This window comes from Pongo pygmaeus, chromosome 12 (assembly GCF_028885625.2).
Source record: "Pongo pygmaeus isolate AG05252 chromosome 12, NHGRI_mPonPyg2-v2.0_pri, whole genome shotgun sequence".
Lineage (NCBI taxonomy): Eukaryota > Metazoa > Chordata > Mammalia > Primates > Hominidae > Pongo > Pongo pygmaeus.
Genome location: NC_072385.2, coordinates 62,834,652 through 62,856,014, shown reverse-complemented (window position 1 = coordinate 62,856,014; position 21,363 = coordinate 62,834,652). Strand labels below are relative to the sequence as shown.

The 21,363-nt window shown below is 46.9% G+C and overlaps 1 protein-coding gene across 3 annotated transcripts in view; it reads right to left on the bottom strand.

Annotated features, from left to right (window-relative positions):
* Positions 1-21,363, bottom strand: part of ADD2 (adducin 2) — a 111,837-nt gene that overhangs the window by 16,947 nt on the left and 73,527 nt on the right. For all 3 annotated transcript variants that reach the window (XM_063648595.1, XM_054475753.2, XM_063648594.1), the window contains exons 7-14: positions 18,793-18,942; positions 17,185-17,328; positions 14,403-14,501; positions 9,846-10,022; positions 4,970-5,227; positions 4,024-4,143; positions 3,069-3,158; positions 952-1,099 (exon numbers count right to left, since the gene is read on the bottom strand). In XM_063648595.1, the coding sequence (XP_063504665.1) occupies positions 952-1,099; positions 3,069-3,158; positions 4,024-4,143; positions 4,970-5,227; positions 9,846-10,022; positions 14,403-14,501; positions 17,185-17,328; positions 18,793-18,942 (1,186 nt within the window). The remainder of the gene's footprint in view (positions 1-951; positions 1,100-3,068; positions 3,159-4,023; positions 4,144-4,969; positions 5,228-9,845; positions 10,023-14,402; positions 14,502-17,184; positions 17,329-18,792; positions 18,943-21,363) is intronic.

Sequence of the window (21,363 nt, the reverse complement as noted above, 5' to 3'; positions counted from 1 at the left end):
AGTATCTGAGATTAGAGGCGTGCACCACCACGCCTGGCTAATTTTTGTATTTTTAGTAGAGACGGGGTTTCACCATGTTGGCCAGACTGGTCTCGAACTCCTGACCTCAAGTGATCCACCAGCCTTGGCCTCCCAAAGTGCTGGGATTACAGGCCATTCCCGGCCAGCAAGGGTTTTTTAAGTGCCTGCTTTGTGTCCAGGAAGGTGGCTGACTTGGGGTGAGGGGTAGAGATGTTGGAAGAAGACCCTGCCCTGAGGGAGTGTCAGTCTAGCCCAGTGGACACAACCAAAAGCTGAATTATGTGTCTCAGACCCCAAGTGGTCAGGAAGCAAAGAGAAGGGACAGCTCAATTTGGGTGGAGTAGAGACGGTGACAGGGAGGCCTTCCTAGCTGGAGAGGGGTTTGAGAGGAAGCCGGAAGTGTTGATGACTGATCAGGCTAGCCAAGAAGGGGAACCATGCCAGGAAGAGACAAAGGTAGGAACAAGGGCATACAAGCTACTGTGAGTGAATATTTGGGAGTCAACACAGAGAGATGGGCTTCACTCAAGAATCTGAAATAAAAGAGTGAGAAAAAGACAGCTGGTGGAGGGTTTTGATTGCCAGGCTAAAAGGCTTATACTAGACCTGGTGAGAAATAATAATGATGACTATGATCATTATTATAGCTAAAATTGATCTGGTGTTTACTGGCCTAAGCCATATTTGTAGGCGCTTCTCTAAGCACATTACAAGTATTAACTCCTTTATGCCTGGTAAGAGGGTCAAGTGAGGTCATGAAGGCACCGAGTAACTGTCAGGAACAGAGCAATGAAGGGCATTTTTGTGATTAATGGAACTATGGTAGAAATATTCTTTGATGATGGGGCAGGAAGGTCCTCTCTTGGTGGTCCTGAGCTCTCCCCTCCACCCTGGGGGACTTGGAAGCAAGGGTGCCTCAGGGTCATTTACCATCAAGTTCTAGTTTCTTCCTCTCCACCTCTTTCTTGTATTCCTCCAACTCCTGGTCAGTGAGTTGGCTGAAGGGGTTGGGCACCGTCTCCTCTGAATCGTCTTTGGTATCCTCGTCTCCCTTGGACATCAGCTGGCTCTCTGTAGACTGAAAGTTAACCACAGAGGGTGTGTCGCTCTCTGAACGCCGCAGTTGGGGTGCAGGCCCCAGCTTCCTTTTAGATTCATGTGGCTGCAAGCGGTCTTGCTAGGGACAGCGTGGCATGCAGCTCCTTGGAAACAGCTCAGGGCCTCGGGGTAGGGATTGTTCATTCCTCCCCATTGCTACCTCACCCCTAGATTTTGCAACTGGCTGGATGAATATAGGGGGTCCACAGTCTGCCCCTGAAATAAAATCAAAGGATGCTCCCGAGCAGAAGGAAGACACACCTTTATTGCAATCCCTTCTATGGACACTTCCAAGCCATCACTATGCAAATACAGTTGGTGGCCCAAAGCCAGTCAGCCAAAGCCCAGCAAGCATAGCATTGGCTCAAGCAAGCTTCATGCCAGCCATTCCCCACCACTGCCCTCCCCGCCCCCACAGCAGTGCAAGCCACAACACACAGCATTAAGTTATATGCACAACACACAGCAGCTTCAGTGCTCTCAGTCCAAACTGTTAGTCCTGCTTCGCACACAGTCGTAAGTGACAAAGGGGCCAAGGTTCCTGAGTCTCAGATCTTCAACCTGCCTGTACCGCAGGTCCCTGCAGGGATACTGGCAAAATCACTGGGTTTTGCCACCTCTGTGGAGCCCCTGGCTCTAGGGAGCTAACCAGCCAGCCCCTGCATAAGCTTCAGGAATTCTTTGACCCCTCTAGCCCAAGATAGAAACTAAACTTCAGACTCCACAGCCTTTTTTCCTAATTCAGCATCCTCATCTTGGCCTTTGAGGATGCAGTGTTCTGAAGCTGAGGAGCAAAGAGAGTGAAGCCAAAGGGAGGTGAGTCTGGAGCCTGCCAGTCCTCCCTGCCCTGGCCCGCCAGGTCTTCTGGCCCCTGGGCCCCTTCCAAAAGGGAGGCCACAATAGGCCTAATGTAGGGAATCACAGAGTCAACCGAGAATCCAAGACCAAAAACCCAAGCAGAGGGACTCCGAGAAGAGCACTTGGTATAAATGGCAGGGGAGATTTTTGTTTGTTTTTTTAACAGTTTTGCTCATTGTAATGAACTCTCACCTCTCCCCAGAACATGGCTATTTCTATCCTTGACCCTGCAGGATATTCAGTATTCCCCATCTTGGCTAAGTTGGGGTTGGGGGGAGGTAGGTGTGATGATGCAACTTTCACACTTCTCCTGCCAATGGGCACCCACCCTGTGGGCTGCACTCTTGACCTGAAATCATTGCATCATCACAATTTGCCCTGCAGAGAGGAACATTTCCTGTATTTCCCCAATTTTTACTGCTAGGAAAATGTCATGCCCATTGCTACCTTGCAAGGAGCAGCAGTGATTTCAAACACACGCCAGAATTCTGAACTTCACCCCTTTTGCTAAGCACTAGACAAAACACTGTTCTATCTCAAGCACAAAAACAATGACAATACTTTCTAACTCCATGTGGGTTTGTGTGGGTAATGTTGTCCCTTCCCTCCTGTAGGAGCAGGGGTCCTGTCTATATACCCCTTCTCTATGGGTACATGATCATCTTTCCAGAGCTCTGGCTGGATGACGTCATAGCAGGCACAGAGGTCAGAGACACTCAGGGCTGGGCACACCTGGCGCACCTGGGAGTCTCCAGCCCCAAGCCTATGAGTCCCCACCGCACAGGGTAGTAAGGGAGGACAGAGTGGAGTTCCATGGCGGGAGGTACGGAAGCCGGCCGCATCACTCCCGCAGGCAGGCTGGGCTGCTGTTCTCCCGCCCAGTGCCCACAGGGGCCATCAGACATTGTTCTCCCTGGTCCTCACGGCACCCCTGTGAGGCTGGCCTCCATTTTGCAGCAAGAGCACCGGCACCCAAGATCACAGGGGAAGGTGGGTATGAGGACTCAGGGGTCCTGCAGCCCAGCCCCAGGCACAGAAGACCCCGAAGGCAAACACGTTTCCCCGCCAGTCAGGGGCAGCCTCTGCTCTACCGGGCTTCGGCTCTTCTCGGCAATGACGCTCGCCAGGAGCTGGGACTGAGGCCCCGCTGACTTCACATCTTGTCGGTTTTGTTCTCGAATCTGTGTGGAAGGGGGAGAGGGAGAGTGAGCCGGCTGTTCAGGGTCAGCGTGGAGTTTGGGAGGGGGCATACTGGTGTGCCTGGGGTCTAGAAAGGTCCTCTAGCGGTGTGGGAGCCCGTCTCCTATCCTAATGCAATCCTTGTACCCTAAGGGGGGGCCACCAAGTCTGTTCCAGGGTGAATTAGCAATTTATGTAAAGCACCAGATTTTCATGAAACCAGAAGGAGCTGTAAACTATGAAAAGTAAAATGAGGCACAGTTGATCCTAAGAAGCCCCTGAGGAATTTGTTTTAAATACAGATTCTAGGCACCCCCCACCATTGAATCTGAATGTCCGGGGAAAGGGGAGAGGGAGGGAGGGTGGTAGAGGAGGGTGACCCAGGAATCTAAACTTTCAACAAGTGCTGTAGGGTATCCGGGCCCACACACGTCAACACTATCCTGTGAGCGATCTGATCTGTTAGAGGTGCCTGCTACAACTGCAGTTTTAAAGTAACATTAAAAATACACGCAAGTGAACTGTCAGGCAAAAGTCCGGAAACAAACACAGCAATCTTGAAATATTGCCAATAAGCCAAAAGGAAAATGGTATAAAATTTATTAAAACTCATTTTGTGGGCAGGACTTTCAGAGACAGCTGATGTGTAAACCAAGCTGTGCTCCAGGTAAAGGGTTACGAGACCACATGAGTACAGCACTTAGCACAGCACCTGGGCCCTGGTCAGTCAATGGTAGTTTCTCTCTCCTGTGAGGCATGTGAGATGTCAGCGAGTCAGGCACATCCTGGGAACTCAGCTCCTGTTTATGGGACTTGAGACCCCCCAATGTGGGAGAAGAGAGAGTGGGATAAACAGACCCCACTTACCTTGTTCCTCATCTCCAGCACTTCCTGGGGGTCAGTATAGAGAGGCACAAATTGGTTTGGGTTTTCGATGCGAATCGGCATGCCACTGCTGGATTTCTCCACCTCGTCAGCCTTCATCCACTGCACAAACACAAGGCCATGGGGCTGAGGTGAGGGAACAGGCCCATGAGTCCTCCCCAGTGGTCCACCCATGAGATCTGGGCCCAACGGCCTGCATGGAAGGTCAGCAAGCCTACTCATAGACACTCTCTCTTCTTAGGCCTCTTTGATGTCTGTCTCCAGGAGCAGAGAATGGCAACAGATGACCCAGTTACCAATGAAGGCCCTCAGGCCAAAGGTCGGCTATAAAGAACGTCCAAGAGTTGGGGTCAGAACCTTGGGAACCAGCTTTGACACACAGGCAACCACTTAGGCTTCAGTATTAGGTAACTTGATTTGAGTTTGGAGAGCTTCATATTGTTTTATGAAGAGCTATTCTATTTGGCTGTTGGCTACTTTTATGTTAATGAAAAATTGAGAGCCTGTGGGTGGGGACAAGGAGAGAAAATATAATTTCATAGAAGTGGCTGTACAGCCCACCTCCTGGGCTTGCATCAGATCTGAAGTCCCAATGTTAAATGCTCCTCCCTTGAATTTCCCAGGAGCCCCCTGTGGATGTGGAAGAAAGAAGCACAAACCAACTAGTTCTGGGTCATGTGCCTGGTCCAACTGCCCTCTGGAGAAATCTGCTCCTTAGACCCAAAATCTCAGGCAGAGGCGCAAGGAAGAAGTGGTCAGAGGCTCAGTGAGCCTGAGCAGCTGCTCCCAGAGGCCCAATAGGAAGCCCAAAGAGGATGCTACTAACCTGGGGCAGGAGAGGTTTGTTCTGTTCCCGTTTTAAAAATGCTGCACCCTGCAAATGCAGCCTGCCCCTCTCTGCCCGGGTCTGTCCTGGGCTCCCCCTTACCGTGGTCTTGGGTCGGGGGCTGCCCATGCTCCTCTGGACCTCATCGGCCACATTGACCCGCAGGTAGGTGTTGGGCGTATTGAGCCAGCGGGTCTTCTCCTTCTGCTGCTTCTGGGCATGCTGTCGCAGGGCGGGCACCGGGGCACCGTCCTCCTCAAACACGAAGGCTGTGACCGTAGCTGGAATCTCCACCTCACTTTTGTGTTTGGTTTTCTCTTGAACAAAGGGGTGGCGGTACGTGTAGCCTGTTCTGTAGCCCTATAAAGGACAAAAATAGAACCACTTATGGGGTGAGAAAAAAGGCCTGTACCTGCACATACATGCACACACACCTTTCCTTCCGTCTGCTTAAAGGACTCTTCATGTAAACCCAAATCTCCATTAAACAATCTAGGCTTTCCACTCTTCTGGTATATTTCAGAACTGTTCCCTCCTCCTGGTCCCCCATCCCCTCTCTTTCTCTACCCCAACAAGTCCTCTGATCAGGGCTGAGAAAATCCCTAGACCTTTGTGGACCAGATAGACAGAGCTCCTCATCCAAATGGAGCCACAGATTTCCTCTGGTCCAGTGGCTCCCAGCCCTGGCTGTACACTGGAATCACCGGGGGAGCTTCACACAAACACTGATGCCTGGGCCCTGATGCAGAGTTGCCCATTTAATCAGATCACAGCGTGGCCTGGGCTACAGGATCTTTAAAAGCTTCCCAGCTGATGTAACAGTCACCCCTCCCTTCCTTGACTCTGAAACTTCTTAACAATTTCCTTCTAGGAACCCTGAAATCAGACTCAAGAACATTCCTGTCTCCTAAGCAAGGCCACATCCCTCAAAGCTGGAGCTAACTTCTTCTTGGAGAGAACAAACATTCTGGAATCTTGGCAGCTGTTGGAGCAATATTCAACTCTCCTTGTCTTCTTTTATTTTTAAATTAAAATGACATTAAGGTATTTTTCTGATTATAAAGGAAATACAGATCCATGTAGAAAAATTAAGCAAAATAAAAAAAAAATAAGGAAAAAACGGAATTTTATGCAAACTCTCACCCCAGAGACAACCACTAAAAACCTTTCCAGTCATATCTCTATGCACATACATGTGTGTCCATATATGTTTGATACTAGTAAAATGGATATTTCCAATTACATATAATGGCTACTTAACTATTTTCCTTTGTAAATTGTTTATGTTCTCAGCCCATTTTTCTATTGCTGTTTCTCTTTTTCACATTGATTTGTAAGCTCTTTGTAAGTTAAGAATATTAATTTTTTCACTATCAGATGGTGAAAATATTTCCCTCCATACTTTGTCTTTTACCTTGTTTATGGTGGGGGAGTGGCTTCTAGAAATGCAAGTTTTGAATTGTTTAATATCATATCTATTAATATTTGTCATGATTGCAGCCTTTTCTGCCGTGCTTGATAAGTCTTCCCTAACACAAGGGCATCAAAAACACAAATCTATATTTTTTAATACCCCTATGAGTTCACCTTTTATGTTTACCATTTTCATAAACCAGGAATTTATCTTGTTGAAATAAATGAAATCGCAGTCGGCCTTAGTTTTCCTTCCCAGATGGCAAGTAGTCTATCTTTCCCACACTGATTTATAAAGTGCCTGCTTTTCCTGTGTTAAATTCTCATATATTTTGGATCTATTTCTGGATTCTCTAAGCTGTTGCATTGTTTTGCACATCCATTCTGCTAGTGCCATGCCATTTAGTTGCTAAAGCTTTATCACACTTTGTCATGAGGTGGAATTAGTATTCCTAATTACTTTTCCTTTTATAACATTGCCCTAGCCATTCTGAATTTCACATGAAAGGATATTTTGTCAAGTCCTCGTACCCTTCCCCATTTTTGAAAGAAATCCATTGAGTTTATTGATTAATTTTGGGGAAGTAACCTCTTTAACCTATTGAAGCTTTCTAACCAAGAATAAATTATAGCTCTTCACTGACTTCAGGTTTTCTCTGATGTCTATTAATAAAGTTTTATGGTTTTAAAAACATGGATTCTGCTTTTTAGTGTTTTATGACTGTGATCCATTTGCAAATAGGATTATTTTCTCCCATTATTATATTTTCAAAGTAGTTAAGATACAAAAACTACTGATTTTTGTATATATTTGCATAATTGACCACCTTAAACTGAAATCACCTTTGCAAAATTATGACAGTACTCTATTTTGCTTCTAGCCTCACAAGCTGGCTGGCTTTGCTCATTCCTGGATGTGAGCCAAACTAACTTCAGAAATTTAGTTTATAGTGTAAATGATGATAGCCCTTTCCGAAAACTAAACTGCCCTTGTAAAACTGATGAAAGACCACCAAGTTAGGAAGAGGAAAGGGGCCTGAATTTTACTAAAATGTAGGCATAGTTAAATAATTACCAGCTATTATTCCAGAGGTCACATGATTTGCAACTTCCCCAATTACTCCTGTAAATAATATCACTATTGTAGAACCTAAGATTGGCCTTTGGAGATATCTTTTCAGGCTTTTGTATTTCTGACAACTGAATGGCCCTGGGACTCAGTCAGTCCTGTGGCCCTACCCACAGGCAGACTCAGTGCACGAGGACCATATTTCACACTCCTATGATTGTATCCCCAACCAATCAGTATCACCCATACCTTAGCCCCCTACCCACCAAACTATCTTTGAATCTTCCTGGCACAGTGGCTCACACCTGTAATTTCAGCACCTTAGGAGGCTGCGACAGGTGAGTCACTTGAGCCCAAGAGTTTAAGACCAGGAATCTTTGAAAAACCCCCTTTGAAAAATCCCTAACCTCTGAGGCTTCAGTGAGATTGATTTGAGTCTGTCTCCTGCATGGCGTGGCCAGCCTCACATCAATTAAACTCTTTCTTTATTGTAATGCCATGGTCTCTGTGAACTGCTTTTGCTTGTACAATGGGCAGGAAGAACCCATCAGGTGGTTACAAAAGTATTCTCATTATTTTAAATATTTTTTCAGTTTTTTTTTTGGACTTTATAGGCATGTAACCATATTATCTGTAAATAATAATTTCCTTTCCTTTATAATATTTATACCTCTTATGCTTCATTGCCTTGGATTGAATTCCAATATTATTCTAGAATAATATTAAATAATAGTGCTATGACCAAGAATAATTGTTTTGTTTAAAAGTTTAATAGGCACATGCCACCATGCCTGGCCATGTTTTGTATTTTTTGTAGAGACAGGGTCTTGCTATGTTGCCCAGGCTGGTCTTGAACTCCTGGGCTCAAGCGATCCACCTGTCTCAGCTTCCCAAGGTGCTGAGATTACAGGTGTAAGCCACCATACTGGACAGATCAAAAGTTTTTATCCTTTGATGCTTCAATATCATGAAATATATTTAAAAGATTTATAGATTGATATTATTAAGCCATCCCTGAATTCTGGGAATGAGCTACCAGTTATTGTATATTATTATTCTACTATTAGGTTTGATACTATTTGCTAGTTTTCATGTGGCATTTTTCATCAATGTTCAAAGAAAAATTGGTCTAAATATGTTACAATTATTATGGCTTAGTATTCTTTTTTCACTCCTTTCTGAAAGAGTTTAAATAACAGAATTATCTGTGTCTTAAAGGTAGGAAAGAATTCTTACATGAAACCATCTAGTCGCGGTGCTTTCTTTAGGAATAGATTACTCAGCATACAAATGTTAATGGGAGTTGTATTTTCATTGTGGATTGTACCTTTCATTATTATAAAGTGGCCCTCATGGTCAGCCTAGTAACAAAGTAGAGATGATTTGGAGGAACTGAAGACAGGGAGAAATGTATTAATTATTGCCATAACCTTGACTTGATAAAGAAGGCCCAAGATGGTAGCAGTGAGGATGGGAAAAATGAATCAGATGGAATGTTATAAAGATAGACTTCATCTTTCACTTCTCTGAGCAATCTAAGAAGTTACAGCCTCTTATGCAATTAGCTCCTCATTGCATATGCTTTCCTCTTGTTCTTGAATTGTCACCTGTTTATAACTCATATTATCAGCTAAATTGTTAGCTCTTAGAAGAAGAAAGAATGTCTTAAAATTTTTTTTGTATCCTTTGAAGAGCCAGCCCACTCCTAGACACATACTAGTTTAATTCCTTAAATGACTGATTGGTTCGTTTATTCATTACAATAGGATATTGTTAAAAAGTGCTGCCTAGGATTAAGGAAATTAGTAGTATTATGTGTTTTCTGAATTAAAGTCAGGAAATGGACAGAAAGACAGAACTAACTATATAAGAGGTATGAGCAAAGCCCCAGTATAAGATAGGCTCTGTGTCCCAGTTTTTACTGGACTATGACTTTTTTTTTTTTTTTTTTTTGAGACAGAGTCTCACTCTGTCACCCAGACTAGAGTGCAGTGGCGCAATGTCAGCTCACTGCAACCTCGCCTCCCAGTTCAATTCTCCTGCCTCAGCCTCTCGAGTAGCTGGGACTACAGGCGTGTGCCACCACGCCCAGCTAATTTTTTCTATTTTTTTTTTTAGTAGAGACAGGGTTTCACTGTATTAGCCAGGATGGTCTCAATCTCCTGACCTCGTGATCTGCCTGCCTCGGCCTCCCAAAGTGCTGGGATTAAAGGTGTGAGCCACTGCACCCGGCCTGGACTACGACTTTTCATAGAGGACTCTGCAGATATGACCACACCCACAGCACTTAGTTGTGGGTGGCAAAGTCCATAGTTTACAAAAATTCAACTACTATTAGAATAACCACACATTCTAAATCAAATTTCCCATCAATGGCTTCAACAATCTAATTGTGATGCTGGCGATTCTTGTGCCCACCCGATGCCTTCTAGTTCCTGGTTCCAAGGGGCTAAGCCTCAATGGACTGGCCTGGAAGGGCAATGGCAGGAGACTCACCAGGTTGTCCAGCATCCTCATGAGGGCCTCAAACTCATGCTCCCCCAGCCGGCTCTTCTGCATAGGCCCAAAGGTGCTCCCGGCCCACTGCACGGAGCCCACCTCATGGGGCCGGTGCTTCTCCTGCTCCAGGAGGATGAGGTTCTCCACTCCCCCGGCACTGGACAGAGCCGATACCTGTAGCAAAGAGCAGAGAACCCTCAGCCCATATGCACATGGGTACCCTGCACCTATCTATGCTCCTGTATGTGATGAGAGAATGGGGAGTCACAGAGGAGAACTTAGAGGCCAAACTGAGAAAGAGCCACCCACACTTGACGGGCATGCACCCATTTCTAAGAAAAGAGCTATTATTTTCTGATGCCAGTTCTTAGAGATTATAAATAAGGAAATAGCAAGCGTTAAACCTTAAGAATCAAAACAGAGGACTGAAAGTTACCTGGGATACAGACTAACCTAGAATTGTGATTATATCTGGGGAGGGAGGGAAGATGAGACTGGAAAGGACTTCAAAGCGGACTTCAGTTCTTGTTTGTAATATTTTGTTTCTTCAAGATTTGAAGCAAGAGGTTATGAAAATGTTTGATCTGATTGGTAGGTATGGGTGTCTATTATGTTAGTCTCTGCATTTTTCTGTATGTTTGAAATGTCTCCTATTTTTTTAATTTTTATTTTGTGACAGTGTCTCCGTTGCCCAGGCTGGAGGGCAGTGGCACAATCTCGGATTACTGCAGCCTTAACCTCCCAGGCTTAAGCTATCCTCCCACCTCAGCCTCCTGAGTAGCTGGGACTACAGATGTGCATTACCACATTCAGCTAATTTTTGTATTTTTTGTAGAGATGGGGGTCCTGCCATGATGGCCAGGCTGGTCTCGAACCCCTGGGCTCAAGCAATCTACCTGCCTTGGCCTCCCAATATGCTGGGATTACAGGCATGAACCACCATTGCTGACCTCTCCTATATTTTTTTTAAAAGTCACTTGAAAGAAATAGGCTGGCTCCCAAGCCAATGAAATTTATTTGTAACCTCATGGGATGAATTCACAGGTCCAAAGGAAGAATACATTCTCCACAATGGGGTTAGTCAGTCAAGGAAGCCCAGAGAAAGGAGACAGATAAAATGCCTATAGTGTACAGCCAAGCACTGTGCAGGGGTGAGAGTTCCCACACATGGACTTAGAGCGTCTGTCTCACTGTCAAGGCTCCATGGGGAGGGCAATGCAGGTGGTTGTAGGCAATGGACTCTGAGTATTAGGACAAGAGGTGTGTGTATACAGCAGGCAATTTTAGAATGATCCTAAAAAACACCCATTAGTCTAACAAATCCCCTTATTTTTTTAATTCCATGCTTATCTAATGGTACATTCTATTTACCCTCATGTATCTACCACTCAGATATAATTGGTTAGGGTTTGGCTTCCTGGATGACAAATCTAGCTACATAAAGAGACAATGGCTTATGAATATTCCAGGTGGTGAGCCAGGTGTTTTGCACTGCACATTATTATATTAGCATTCCGAATAAGATGTGATATCCCATGTTAGCCTGCTTGTTATGGGAAACTGCTTTAATTATGCAAACTTTCAGTATTTTTGTGACAGTTATTTTTTACTGGAAATGAAAAAGTCCAATTTAACCTGCTGACAAATACAGGTCTATGAACCCAAGAGGATCAGGGACAGACCTTAGAGTGTGTTAAATTCATCATTTAACAAATGCCCCTGTGATACTTCTCTGAGGTCAGCCAGGCAGCCCTCCCAGGTGACCCCCATCACCCTGTGAAGAGAAGGAAGCAAGAATATTATCTACGCCCTTCTCGTCCGAGCCATGTGTCTAGCAGAAGATAAACGGACTTCTCCCACTGCTCCTCACAGCCCTGGTGAGGCAGCGCTTCTCCAGGTAGTATTTAAGGGCACAGACCTGGGCACCAGGCTGCCCAGGTTTGAATCCTAGCTCTGCCACTTACCAACTGTGTGACTTTTAGTAGCTATTTACCATCTGTGTGCCTCAGTTTCCTCTAAAATGAAAATAGAAGTACCTACCTTGTGAGAAGTCTTTAAGGTAATAGATCTAAAGCACTTAGTGTATCACCTGGTACATATGGGGTGCCGTATAATGTTCTAATGAATGAATTTTGAGAAGCGCTATTCCCTGGGGACCCATACTTAATGGAGAAGAAGGGAGGGAGAGACTGCCGACAACCTTGCAAGAGCTGCCTCCTCCCACCTCCCTCTTCCTCCCGCAGTTTCCATGGTGATGGGTAGCAGATGGAGAAGAACTGCCTGAGCTTCTTCCCATCTGCCTGTCGGCAGAGCAGGGAGCTGCCTCTCTCAGCAAGGGATGACCCAGTTTCCTGGAACCCCAAATTGATGGGGAGCAGAGAGAACACCATCCCCAGGAGAAATAAATAGGCTCTCAGCCTTGAACTACTAACGTGACCACAGCCACGTTCGCTTGTTTGCCAAGGTCACCAAGGAAGAAAACTTGGCCCACAATGGAAACAGAGCTTCAGTGCTGGCCGCTTCACCCAAAAATGACCTGGCTAGGGCTGCGCTCCCAGCGGCACCTGCAGTCACTGTTACCTAGGCTCTTTCATGCCCTGATCCACCCACACCTCCTCTAGGCTTTCCTGCTTTTTTCTTCCACATCTTCCAGCTCTCTTCCCGCCTCTAGAAGCCTCTCTGCTCTACCAGCTGGGGGAAAAAAAGGTCACTGGAGCTTGCCCGGGGTTATCTGTCTGCATTGCCTGAGGTCCTGTAACAAGGTCTCAGCAAACCAATCCTGAAAAGAAAGTGACAGCAGCTGAGGGAAGGGGGCTGTCAGGTACAGAAGCCCACAGCTCTGCCCTTTAAACTGCCCAGAAACCGTTTCTGGGGTTCTGGATCCTGGGAGAAGCATATTTCACCATGTGGGGTGGTGCGACACATGGGCATCCCTCTCCATTCATTTTTAGGGCTGAGCTGTCTTTGCAGAGATGATGTTTTTACAGGAGATATTTTCTTATTGAAGAATCTTCTCCAGAAGGAAGATAGGGAGCTCTTAAGAGTTCAGATGTGGGAAAGGGAGAGTAGCTTCCCGGTATCCCAGAGGCTCCACCAGATTCTTCCACCAGTCACTGGTCAGAGCTTAGGGCCAGAATCTGGCTGGGAGCAGCGGGGGGCACTACATCACATCCGAAAGGCACCAGCTGGGTCTGTGTCCACCTGCCCCTGTTCTGACCACTGCCTCTAATACTTCATCGTTATCTTCACAGCTATCCTCACCACATGTCCTTTTAAAACGATTGAAAAAGTCCCACTGCAGAGCCTCCACCAGCAACGCTTCCAGGCAGATCTCAATCTCCCCAGAGTGCCTCCAAGAGAAAGACCTCTTCCTCTGGGTGCTGCTCTGCCTAGGCCAGCCAGGAGAGGGCAGACGGGACACCAAGGGGCTGGGCAAAGAGCTGACTCATCCAGGAGCAATGGGCCTCCATATGTCAGTTGAGTCCTAAAAATAGCATCAGCAACACCCCTCTTTGTGTCCTCACAGTGACTCGCTGGGCCCCACGTCTACAGTTGAGGAGAGAGGCTCAGGCAGGGCAAGTCCTCTACCCAAGGGCACACAGCCCAGAGCGGGAAGGTTGGAGCCTGGTCAGCCTGGTCTGGTTAATAAGGTCTTTTCGGGGTTGTGCAAGGCCACCTACATGCCCCGACCAACTTGCCACATTGAAAAGTGTGTGCTTGGCTTATCCAACACCACCTTGTTGTCTATACAACTATAGGTTTGTCTGTTTTCCTACTGCTTCTCCAACTCCTCTAGGGGGTTCCCTGATCACTGACACTCCTGTCTTCTCCATCCCTTCCCAGTTAGGGATTTCGTGACGGCTTCCTGGACATCACTTGGGGTTGCCCTGGCTGTTAAGGCTGCCACGTCAACACTCTGATTGGCCTGCTTTCCGCTTCTTTTTCTGGACTTGACCATGTTCCTGGCCTTTGCAAACCAACCCCCTCCCCTCAAAACAAACAAACACCTACCTGTGTGTCTGTTGGGCATAGGTGCAACAGGTATACCCCACGTAACATATGAGCATGGTAAAAAATTTCTATGCCTTATTACAGTTTCTCCCACTGTCCAGTTGATGAGCCCAGGCAGCTCCCCAGACTGGGCACTACAGGCAGGCACCATCACACCCAGCTAATTTTTTAATTTTTGTATTTTTAGTAGAGACGGGGTTTCACCATGTTGGCCAGGCTGGTCTCAAACTCCTGACTTCAAGTGATCCGCCCACCTTAGCCTCCCAAAGTGCTAAGGACTCACCCAGGGAAAGGTGAGTCCCAAGAAGTGGGTATTTATTGCTTGTTAGACAATGTTGATGCATTTTTCAAAGCCACAGAACTAATCCTAAGTGTGAAACTTTAGAAGGATAAGATGGTGCCAAGGCAGAGAAATAGGGCAAGGCTTTTAGATGGCTGGGATCAAAAGACTCCCTGAATCACAGCCAACAGGGTCACCACGTTTGCCCACAGGCCCCTGTCAGAGCCCACTCCTGGGCCCACTTTCCAGGAGAATTTGCTCACCTGTATCTCACATGCAGCCTGCAGGTGGAAGATCTTGTAAAATGCCTCCTCTACCGTGTCACCCAGAGCAACCACTCCATGGTTTCTTAGCACCAGGATCTGTAGAGAAATAAATAGTCAATTAAAACCTTAAGTCCTCTAAACTTTAGTTAAGAGGGAGAGGTTTTTCATTTTGTTTAGATCAACTTCCACAACCAATCCCGGGGCCCCTTCTCCCAACTCCTTATGTTCTCTAATCAAATACCCCAAAGCTACCCCACATGGAATTTTAACTCAAAGCATCTACCCTAAGAAATTGAAAAGACATTTTAAAACTGGGACTAAATAGCTTGATCAATTTCTTTAGGCAATGCCTGGGTTTTTAGGCATTTTAAAAATTGAAATGGAAAAGGCATTTTAAAACTGAGACTAAATAGCTTGGTCAATTTCTTTAGGCAATGCCTGGGTTTTTAGGCATTGGAAAGCTTAGAAGCTTGAAAAACTGATGTGTACATTAAAGTGAATGAAATTGTTTGCTATCCAATACAGAGTTCCCACCTCAATAGCAATCTCTTGCTCCTGTGACTTAGTTGACGTGGGAGTCAAAACCCAGGGGGCGGCTCTCTGAGAGGTGGCCCTGCAGAAACAGGTGAGTCACGTCACCTTTTTGGGTCTTAGGTTTCTGCACCATAAACTCAACGAGGCCCTGTCAGCTCTGAGATCTCACAGCTCTAGAAAGAGGCCACAGTGACCTTCTAATCTAACTCATCGTTTTATACAAAAGAAAATAAAAGCCTGAAAAGACTAAAAGTCTCAGCCAGGTGTGGTGGATCACGCCTGTAATCCCAGCACTTTGGGAGGCTAAGGTGGGCGGATCACTTGAAGTCAGGAGTTTGAGACCAGCCTGGCCAACGTGGTGAAACCCCGTCTCTACTAAAAATACAAAAATTTAAAAATTAGCTGGGTGTGATGGTGCCTGCCTGTAGTCCCAGCTACTGGGGAGGGTGAGGTGCGAGGATCACTTGAACCTGGTGGGTAGAGGCTGCAGTGAGCCGAGATCGCATCATTGTATCCCAGTCGGTGACAGAGCAAGACTCCGTCTCAAAAAAAAAAACATTAAAAAAACCACAAACGGAAAGTCTCTCAGCTAATTAGGGGAAGCATCTGAACTAGAGGCCAGGGGTTCTCACTATTAGTGCAATGTTTTAGACTCAGTCAGGGAAAGGTGAGTAAAAGTGGGGGAACCCAAACTGAATTTGTACCAAGAGCACAACTCCCCAAAGTTCAACTGCATCTTCCCTCCGAAACTTTTCTTCATTGGTTTTACTCTCAAGAACTCTCTGGGACCAGATGACACCAGCCTGGGAGCTGGGACACAGATCCATGTGTCAGATCTGTCTCCAGGCAGAGCCTGGGCTGAAGCCTGGTGGCTCTAAACATCACATCCTCTCCTGTTGAAAACAGCTGTTATTTTTTCCTCTCAAGTGCCAGAGAAACAGAAAGAGATGATGGCTGTGGCCCACAAAAAGTACTACAAACAACGAATACCCCATCTCTCAAATTCTTGTAGCACTTCGTAGATGTGAACATTTCATCCCTCTCCCCACACTCTAAATAATGTTCTGGAGGATGTCAGGAGAGAGAGGCAGGATACCTCACTGTGTTAGAGATGAGAAGACAGGGACTCATGGGAAATGACTCAGGCAGTGTATTCCTTGCCAGGACAGCGGCAAAGCGCCCATCAACCCAGACTAGGCTCTGTGGCTGTGCCATACTGAGCTAACCATCCCCAAATATGTGCTGTTATAAAACAGGGCTCAAGAGTTCAGTCAAGCAACAATAAGATTCCATTTTTCTCTTGCAAGTTGGTGGAAAAATAAAGGCGACAACACTCAAGTTTGGGGAGACTGCAGGGAAGTGGCACTCTCATATCCTGGACATGGGGTGGAAGAGTGAACAAACCGTGTGGGGCAATTTGGCGACATGAAGTGAGAGTTCTAGCCCATGCAGCCCTAGGAACTTATCCTAAGAAACTCATCTCAAGTTCACACAAAGATTTAGCTGACAGGATTTTCATCAATGTGTTGTTTTTGTTAAGAAAAAACTCAGGAAGAAAAAAAAATTTTTTTTTTGAGACAGGGTCTAACTCTGTTGCCCAGGCTGGAGTATAGCAATGTGATCACAGCTCACTGCAGGCTTCACCTTCTGGGGTCAATCGATCCTCCCACCTCAGCCTCCTGAGTAGCTGGGACCACAGGTGCATACCACCAAGCCTCACTAATTTTTGTATTTTTTGTAGAGACAGGGTTTGGCCATGTTGCCCAGGCTGGTCTTGAACTCCTGGGCTCAAGTGATCCACCCGCCTTGGCCTCCCAAAGTGTTGGGATTACAGGCATGAGCCCTGCACCCAGCTGAAAAATACCTTTTAATGTTCAACCACAGAAGAGTATTCAGGCAAATTATGGCACAACTATTCCCATAATGAAGTCTGTGAATAGTTGTGCTATAATTTAATTAAATTTAATAATTTAAAATGGTGATAGAGAAAATATTTAATAACATACAAAGGTAATTACTATGTATTGCTGAGGGAAAACAACTTATTTTATGATCCTAGTTTTGCAAGTATAAATTTCAATATATTTGGGGTACACAGCAAAATCTCAGGGTAGTGGGATAGAGAGATCTTTCTTTTTTTTTCCCCCCCTCCCTCCCTTATTGTCCAATGAATATATGTCACTTTTGTGATGTTGGCTTTTGACAATGCCACTCTACATTATTGTCCCAGAAGAGCTAAGCTAACCTTGCAGGTGGGTCCAAGGCACTTCTGCAGGTTGATCCGATCGGCTTCCTGCTCCATTTCCCCATTGAAGTCATAATAGGCCATGTCCCCCACCAGCAGGGCATTGTGGGAGACAGGCAGGAGGCCCCACTTCATGGCCGACACCTTAGAGAGACAATGGCGTGGTTAGCACCTGCAGCCCTCCCTGCCCTTTCCTCAGAGCAGCACAGTCCAGCTCTACTCTGGGGGCTGGTGAGGGGTGAGGAGTGAGGGGTGAGGGGTGAGGGTGGGGAGCAGGCACAAGAAAGGCCTGGGCTCCCCTACCACCTGGCTTGGGTGTTGTGTCACGCTGCTTGCTCTACTGTATTTCCATCACTGTTTTCACAGCAGCCATGTCAACATATCACCTTTTAGAATTGCTAGAAAGAATGCACTCCAGAGACCTATTGCTGCCCCCCCACTCCCCCCACCTCACACACAGCTTTGCTCTTGTCATACAACTCTGGGAAGAGGCAGGCTGTGGTGGAGTTTGCACCAGGCTAGGGTAAGCAGAGTCCAGATCTCTTGGGGTAGGCTGGAGACCCTCAGCTTTGGTTTTAGTGCAGACTAGGTCACGACTTTTGACAAAAAGACAGGCCCATTGAAAAGTCCCATTTTAAAATGAATGAAATTATTTGCTGCCCAATATAAAGGTCCCACTTTAAAAGCAATCTCTTGCCCCTGGGACTCGGACAATACAAGTGCTGGGGACCAGGGTTGAAACACATTCCCCCACCACTTATTAAAAGTAAGCTGCTCATGGTGGACAGAGTATGCAATAATTTTTTTTTTTAGCAAGGAGCATGGAGAGGTTTAGAAGAACTCTTGCCCTCCTTCACTCATTCTCCTCTGACTCAGCCCTGAGCTCTGCAAAGATGCACACTCAGCACAAATACATCTTCACATCTTAGTCCAAATTCTGGAAAGTCTGAATGCTCATAACCAGCGTGTTTTGCTGAGAAAACGGGCTGATGACAAGTCAGCCTACTCTGTCCCTGTACGTGTGTGGCCTGGGGGTCAGCAGGATAGGGTAGGGTTTGGGGGGAGTACCCAGAACTGGTTGTCTGCCTGCCATCTTTCCAAGTGACATCGCAGTGTCTTAGGTACACATGGAGAAATGACCAGAGGGGGACAACCTGCTCATTGAGTCTCTTCTTTCTATTCTCTCCCAGTTTTGCTTGCTCCGTCCCCTACTCTCAGCCTACCCTGAGCTATGGGAAAACGGGCACAGTCCAGGTTCCCACCAACTGGTTGTCCTCTGTCAAGATATCTCCTTGCTGGAGCCTGGCTTCGTGGGGGCAGGCCCCACACCTTGGTCCAACAGGACTGACCTGAGTAGAAACTTAGCAGGTACTGCTTGTGTATGCAGTATGTGGGGGATGCGATGGAACAGACATTCCACGTCTTCACGTTATGCTATGACTTCAGTAGTCAGAAAGATGGAGAGGCTGGGAGTTTCCACATTGGGAGTTCTCTCACTTCACCTTGGCCTGAGTTCTAGATCTTTCCAAACTGTTTTAAGTGACAAGATTGCTACAACCTTGGCTGCCTTACGTCTTTCCTTGGGTGGCTGAGAAGGAGCCCACTCACCGCTGCTGTGGCCGGTGTGTGCAGGTGGATGATGCAGCGCACGTCGGGCCTCGCCGCATAGATGGCCGAGTGCAGACAGAAGCCTGTGGTGTCCACTGGGAAGCAGCTACTGCCCTTCTCCACCACCTCTCCCAGAATGTTCACCTTGATCTGCGCCAGGGAAGAAGAGAGACTTATGGCAACAGGGTGGCAGAGGCCCCTTACTCCTCTCCCAGCTGGTGGGCCCAGCATGTGCCGCCCACGTGTCTTCACACATTCCAGACACCATGAGCAATGATGGACTTGGTGTTGGAAGAAAACAAACCAGTTCCTGCCCTCAGTGAGCGCACAGTCTAACGAGAGCACAGACGATTATAACTCAGCAGGAGAAATGCGAGAGCAGAGTTTCTCAGACTTTGTTCACGTGAATCACCTGAAGCCCAGTCAAATGCAGGTTCTGATTCAGAGGTCGAGGGGGCCCTGAGAGCCTGCATTTCTAACAAGTTCTCAAGTGATCCACAGACCACACATGGGGTAGCAAAGTGCTAGAAAAGAGTCATGCACAGAATTCTCTAGACAGAGACGGGGAGTCTTTCATCCCATCAGAAAAGGAGCATCTGAGAGGCCTTCCGGGGGAGTAATGTCTACACTGAGCCCTTTCTCAATGAGGCTCAAAGAGGCTGCGGCTGCTTTACCAGTGATAGCTCTAGCCTCACTCCGTGCCCCCACTCCCCTGCCTCCTGGATAAAAAGTAGTAAAATATTCAATCACAGAATTTCCCGTGTCCTGAAAGCCCACAATCCAAGGTAAACAGAACCCTTCTCAAATTACTCAGCACAAATCCAAATCCTGAAGCCAGCCCCTCCCAGTGTGCTCTCACTGAACACCTCCCCGACTTCCCAGAGTGCAATCTCCCGGCAGCTTGGAGTTAATCTAACTTCACTGACTGCAGTTGTTCCCTGGACGTTAACAAGCCAGATGACAGTCTCTAAAACTCACAACTTTGGCCCTTAAAACTGAGGCACCCATGACATCCTGAATGTGGCACACAGGGCAGTTCCTCAAATTGCCCATCACCCCCACCCCAGAAAGCCCAAGCAGACAAGATGGGTATCAAAGCAGGGAGACAGACTCTAATGTGGGCGGAGGGACGTGCTGCTGGCGTTTGCTTACACAGAAGCATCAGGAAAATGTTCAACAAATCTCCACTTACAATACCCTATTTTAAGTGAATTTCACAGACTTCAAAGCAGCGTGTCCCCTAAAAGCTGCAGCAACTCTCCCACCTCAGGTACTTTAAACCCAAGTGTGGAGTGCTGCCCTCTGGTTTCCCTCAGCCTAGCTCCCCCGCTTCCTCAGACATGTGGCCTGTTTAGAATTCCCTCTCTCGGATGATCTCTCCCTGATCTTACATATTTTATATCTCATTGTTGGACGTGTGATCTGTTGTCATTCAAGAACCTCCACAGCCTAATACAACAGCCACCCTCCCATATGGTGCCATTGTACAAATGAGAAAGCAGGTACCCCCTCTTGAGGACAGGCCAGGGACATAGGGCTTGGTGTGTGGGTATTGCCTTTGTGCAAATTCAAAACAGAAGCCCAATGCTAGGACACACTTAGTTAGTGGAGCACAGGTTGGATTTCACCCTCTCTTCTCTTCCTCATTAGCCAGGCTCCCTTGTGCAGTGCACAAACTGCACAACCACACACAGCAGCCCTATGTCTACACACCCTCCATAAATATCTCATGCCCATGACTCAAACCTGTATCTCTAGCCCACATCTCTTCTGAACCTAGAATAACCAAATGCCAACTGACATCTCTTGAAAGTCCCACCAGCTTCTCAAACTCAATCCCATATTCCCAATCCAACTGATCAGCAGGCCTACTAAGCATAGAGGCCTGGAATTTCCTTCCCAGCTTGCTGTAATAACCCCACCTAGGTGTCAGTTGGCCTCCACACAGTTTTCAGAGTGATCTTTCTACAATAGAAATCTGCCTGCATTACTCCCCTGCTTGCATTTCAGTGGCTCTGCGTGTCCAGCAGAATGAAGCCAAAGCACCATAACAGGATCTTCCATGCCATTCATCACCTGGACCCGATCCCCTTCCCAAGGTCACCTCCAGATACTGAATACTTGAGCCAGACTCGGCCTGTCCTCCCAAATGCATGCACAGGGCTCTTGTGTGCATCTGGGCTTGATGCATGCTGCACTCTTGCTGAGGACACAGGCACCTCCGCCAAACCTCTCCTTGCCACCATGATCTAAGTCTGCTTACCCCACTGGTTCATATCCTACCAATTTCACTCCTGCACCATGGTTTCAGCTAGATGCCTCTCCCTCATTCCCTCTTCCTCCTACAGCTCCTGGTGGGGTAGGGTGCCCCTTTCCAGGCTCCCCAAGCTTCCTTCACCTCTACTGGAACACTCTGTAACCCTGAGCTTTAATAGCTGATTACCTCACCTCTCTCCTCCAACCAGACCATGAACACCTTACAGACAGAGCCTGTGTCATCCTTGTCTCTGTGGTCCCAACTCTGACCTGGCCATCACCTCCTTGGGTAGCCTTGTGCAAGTTGCTTACCCT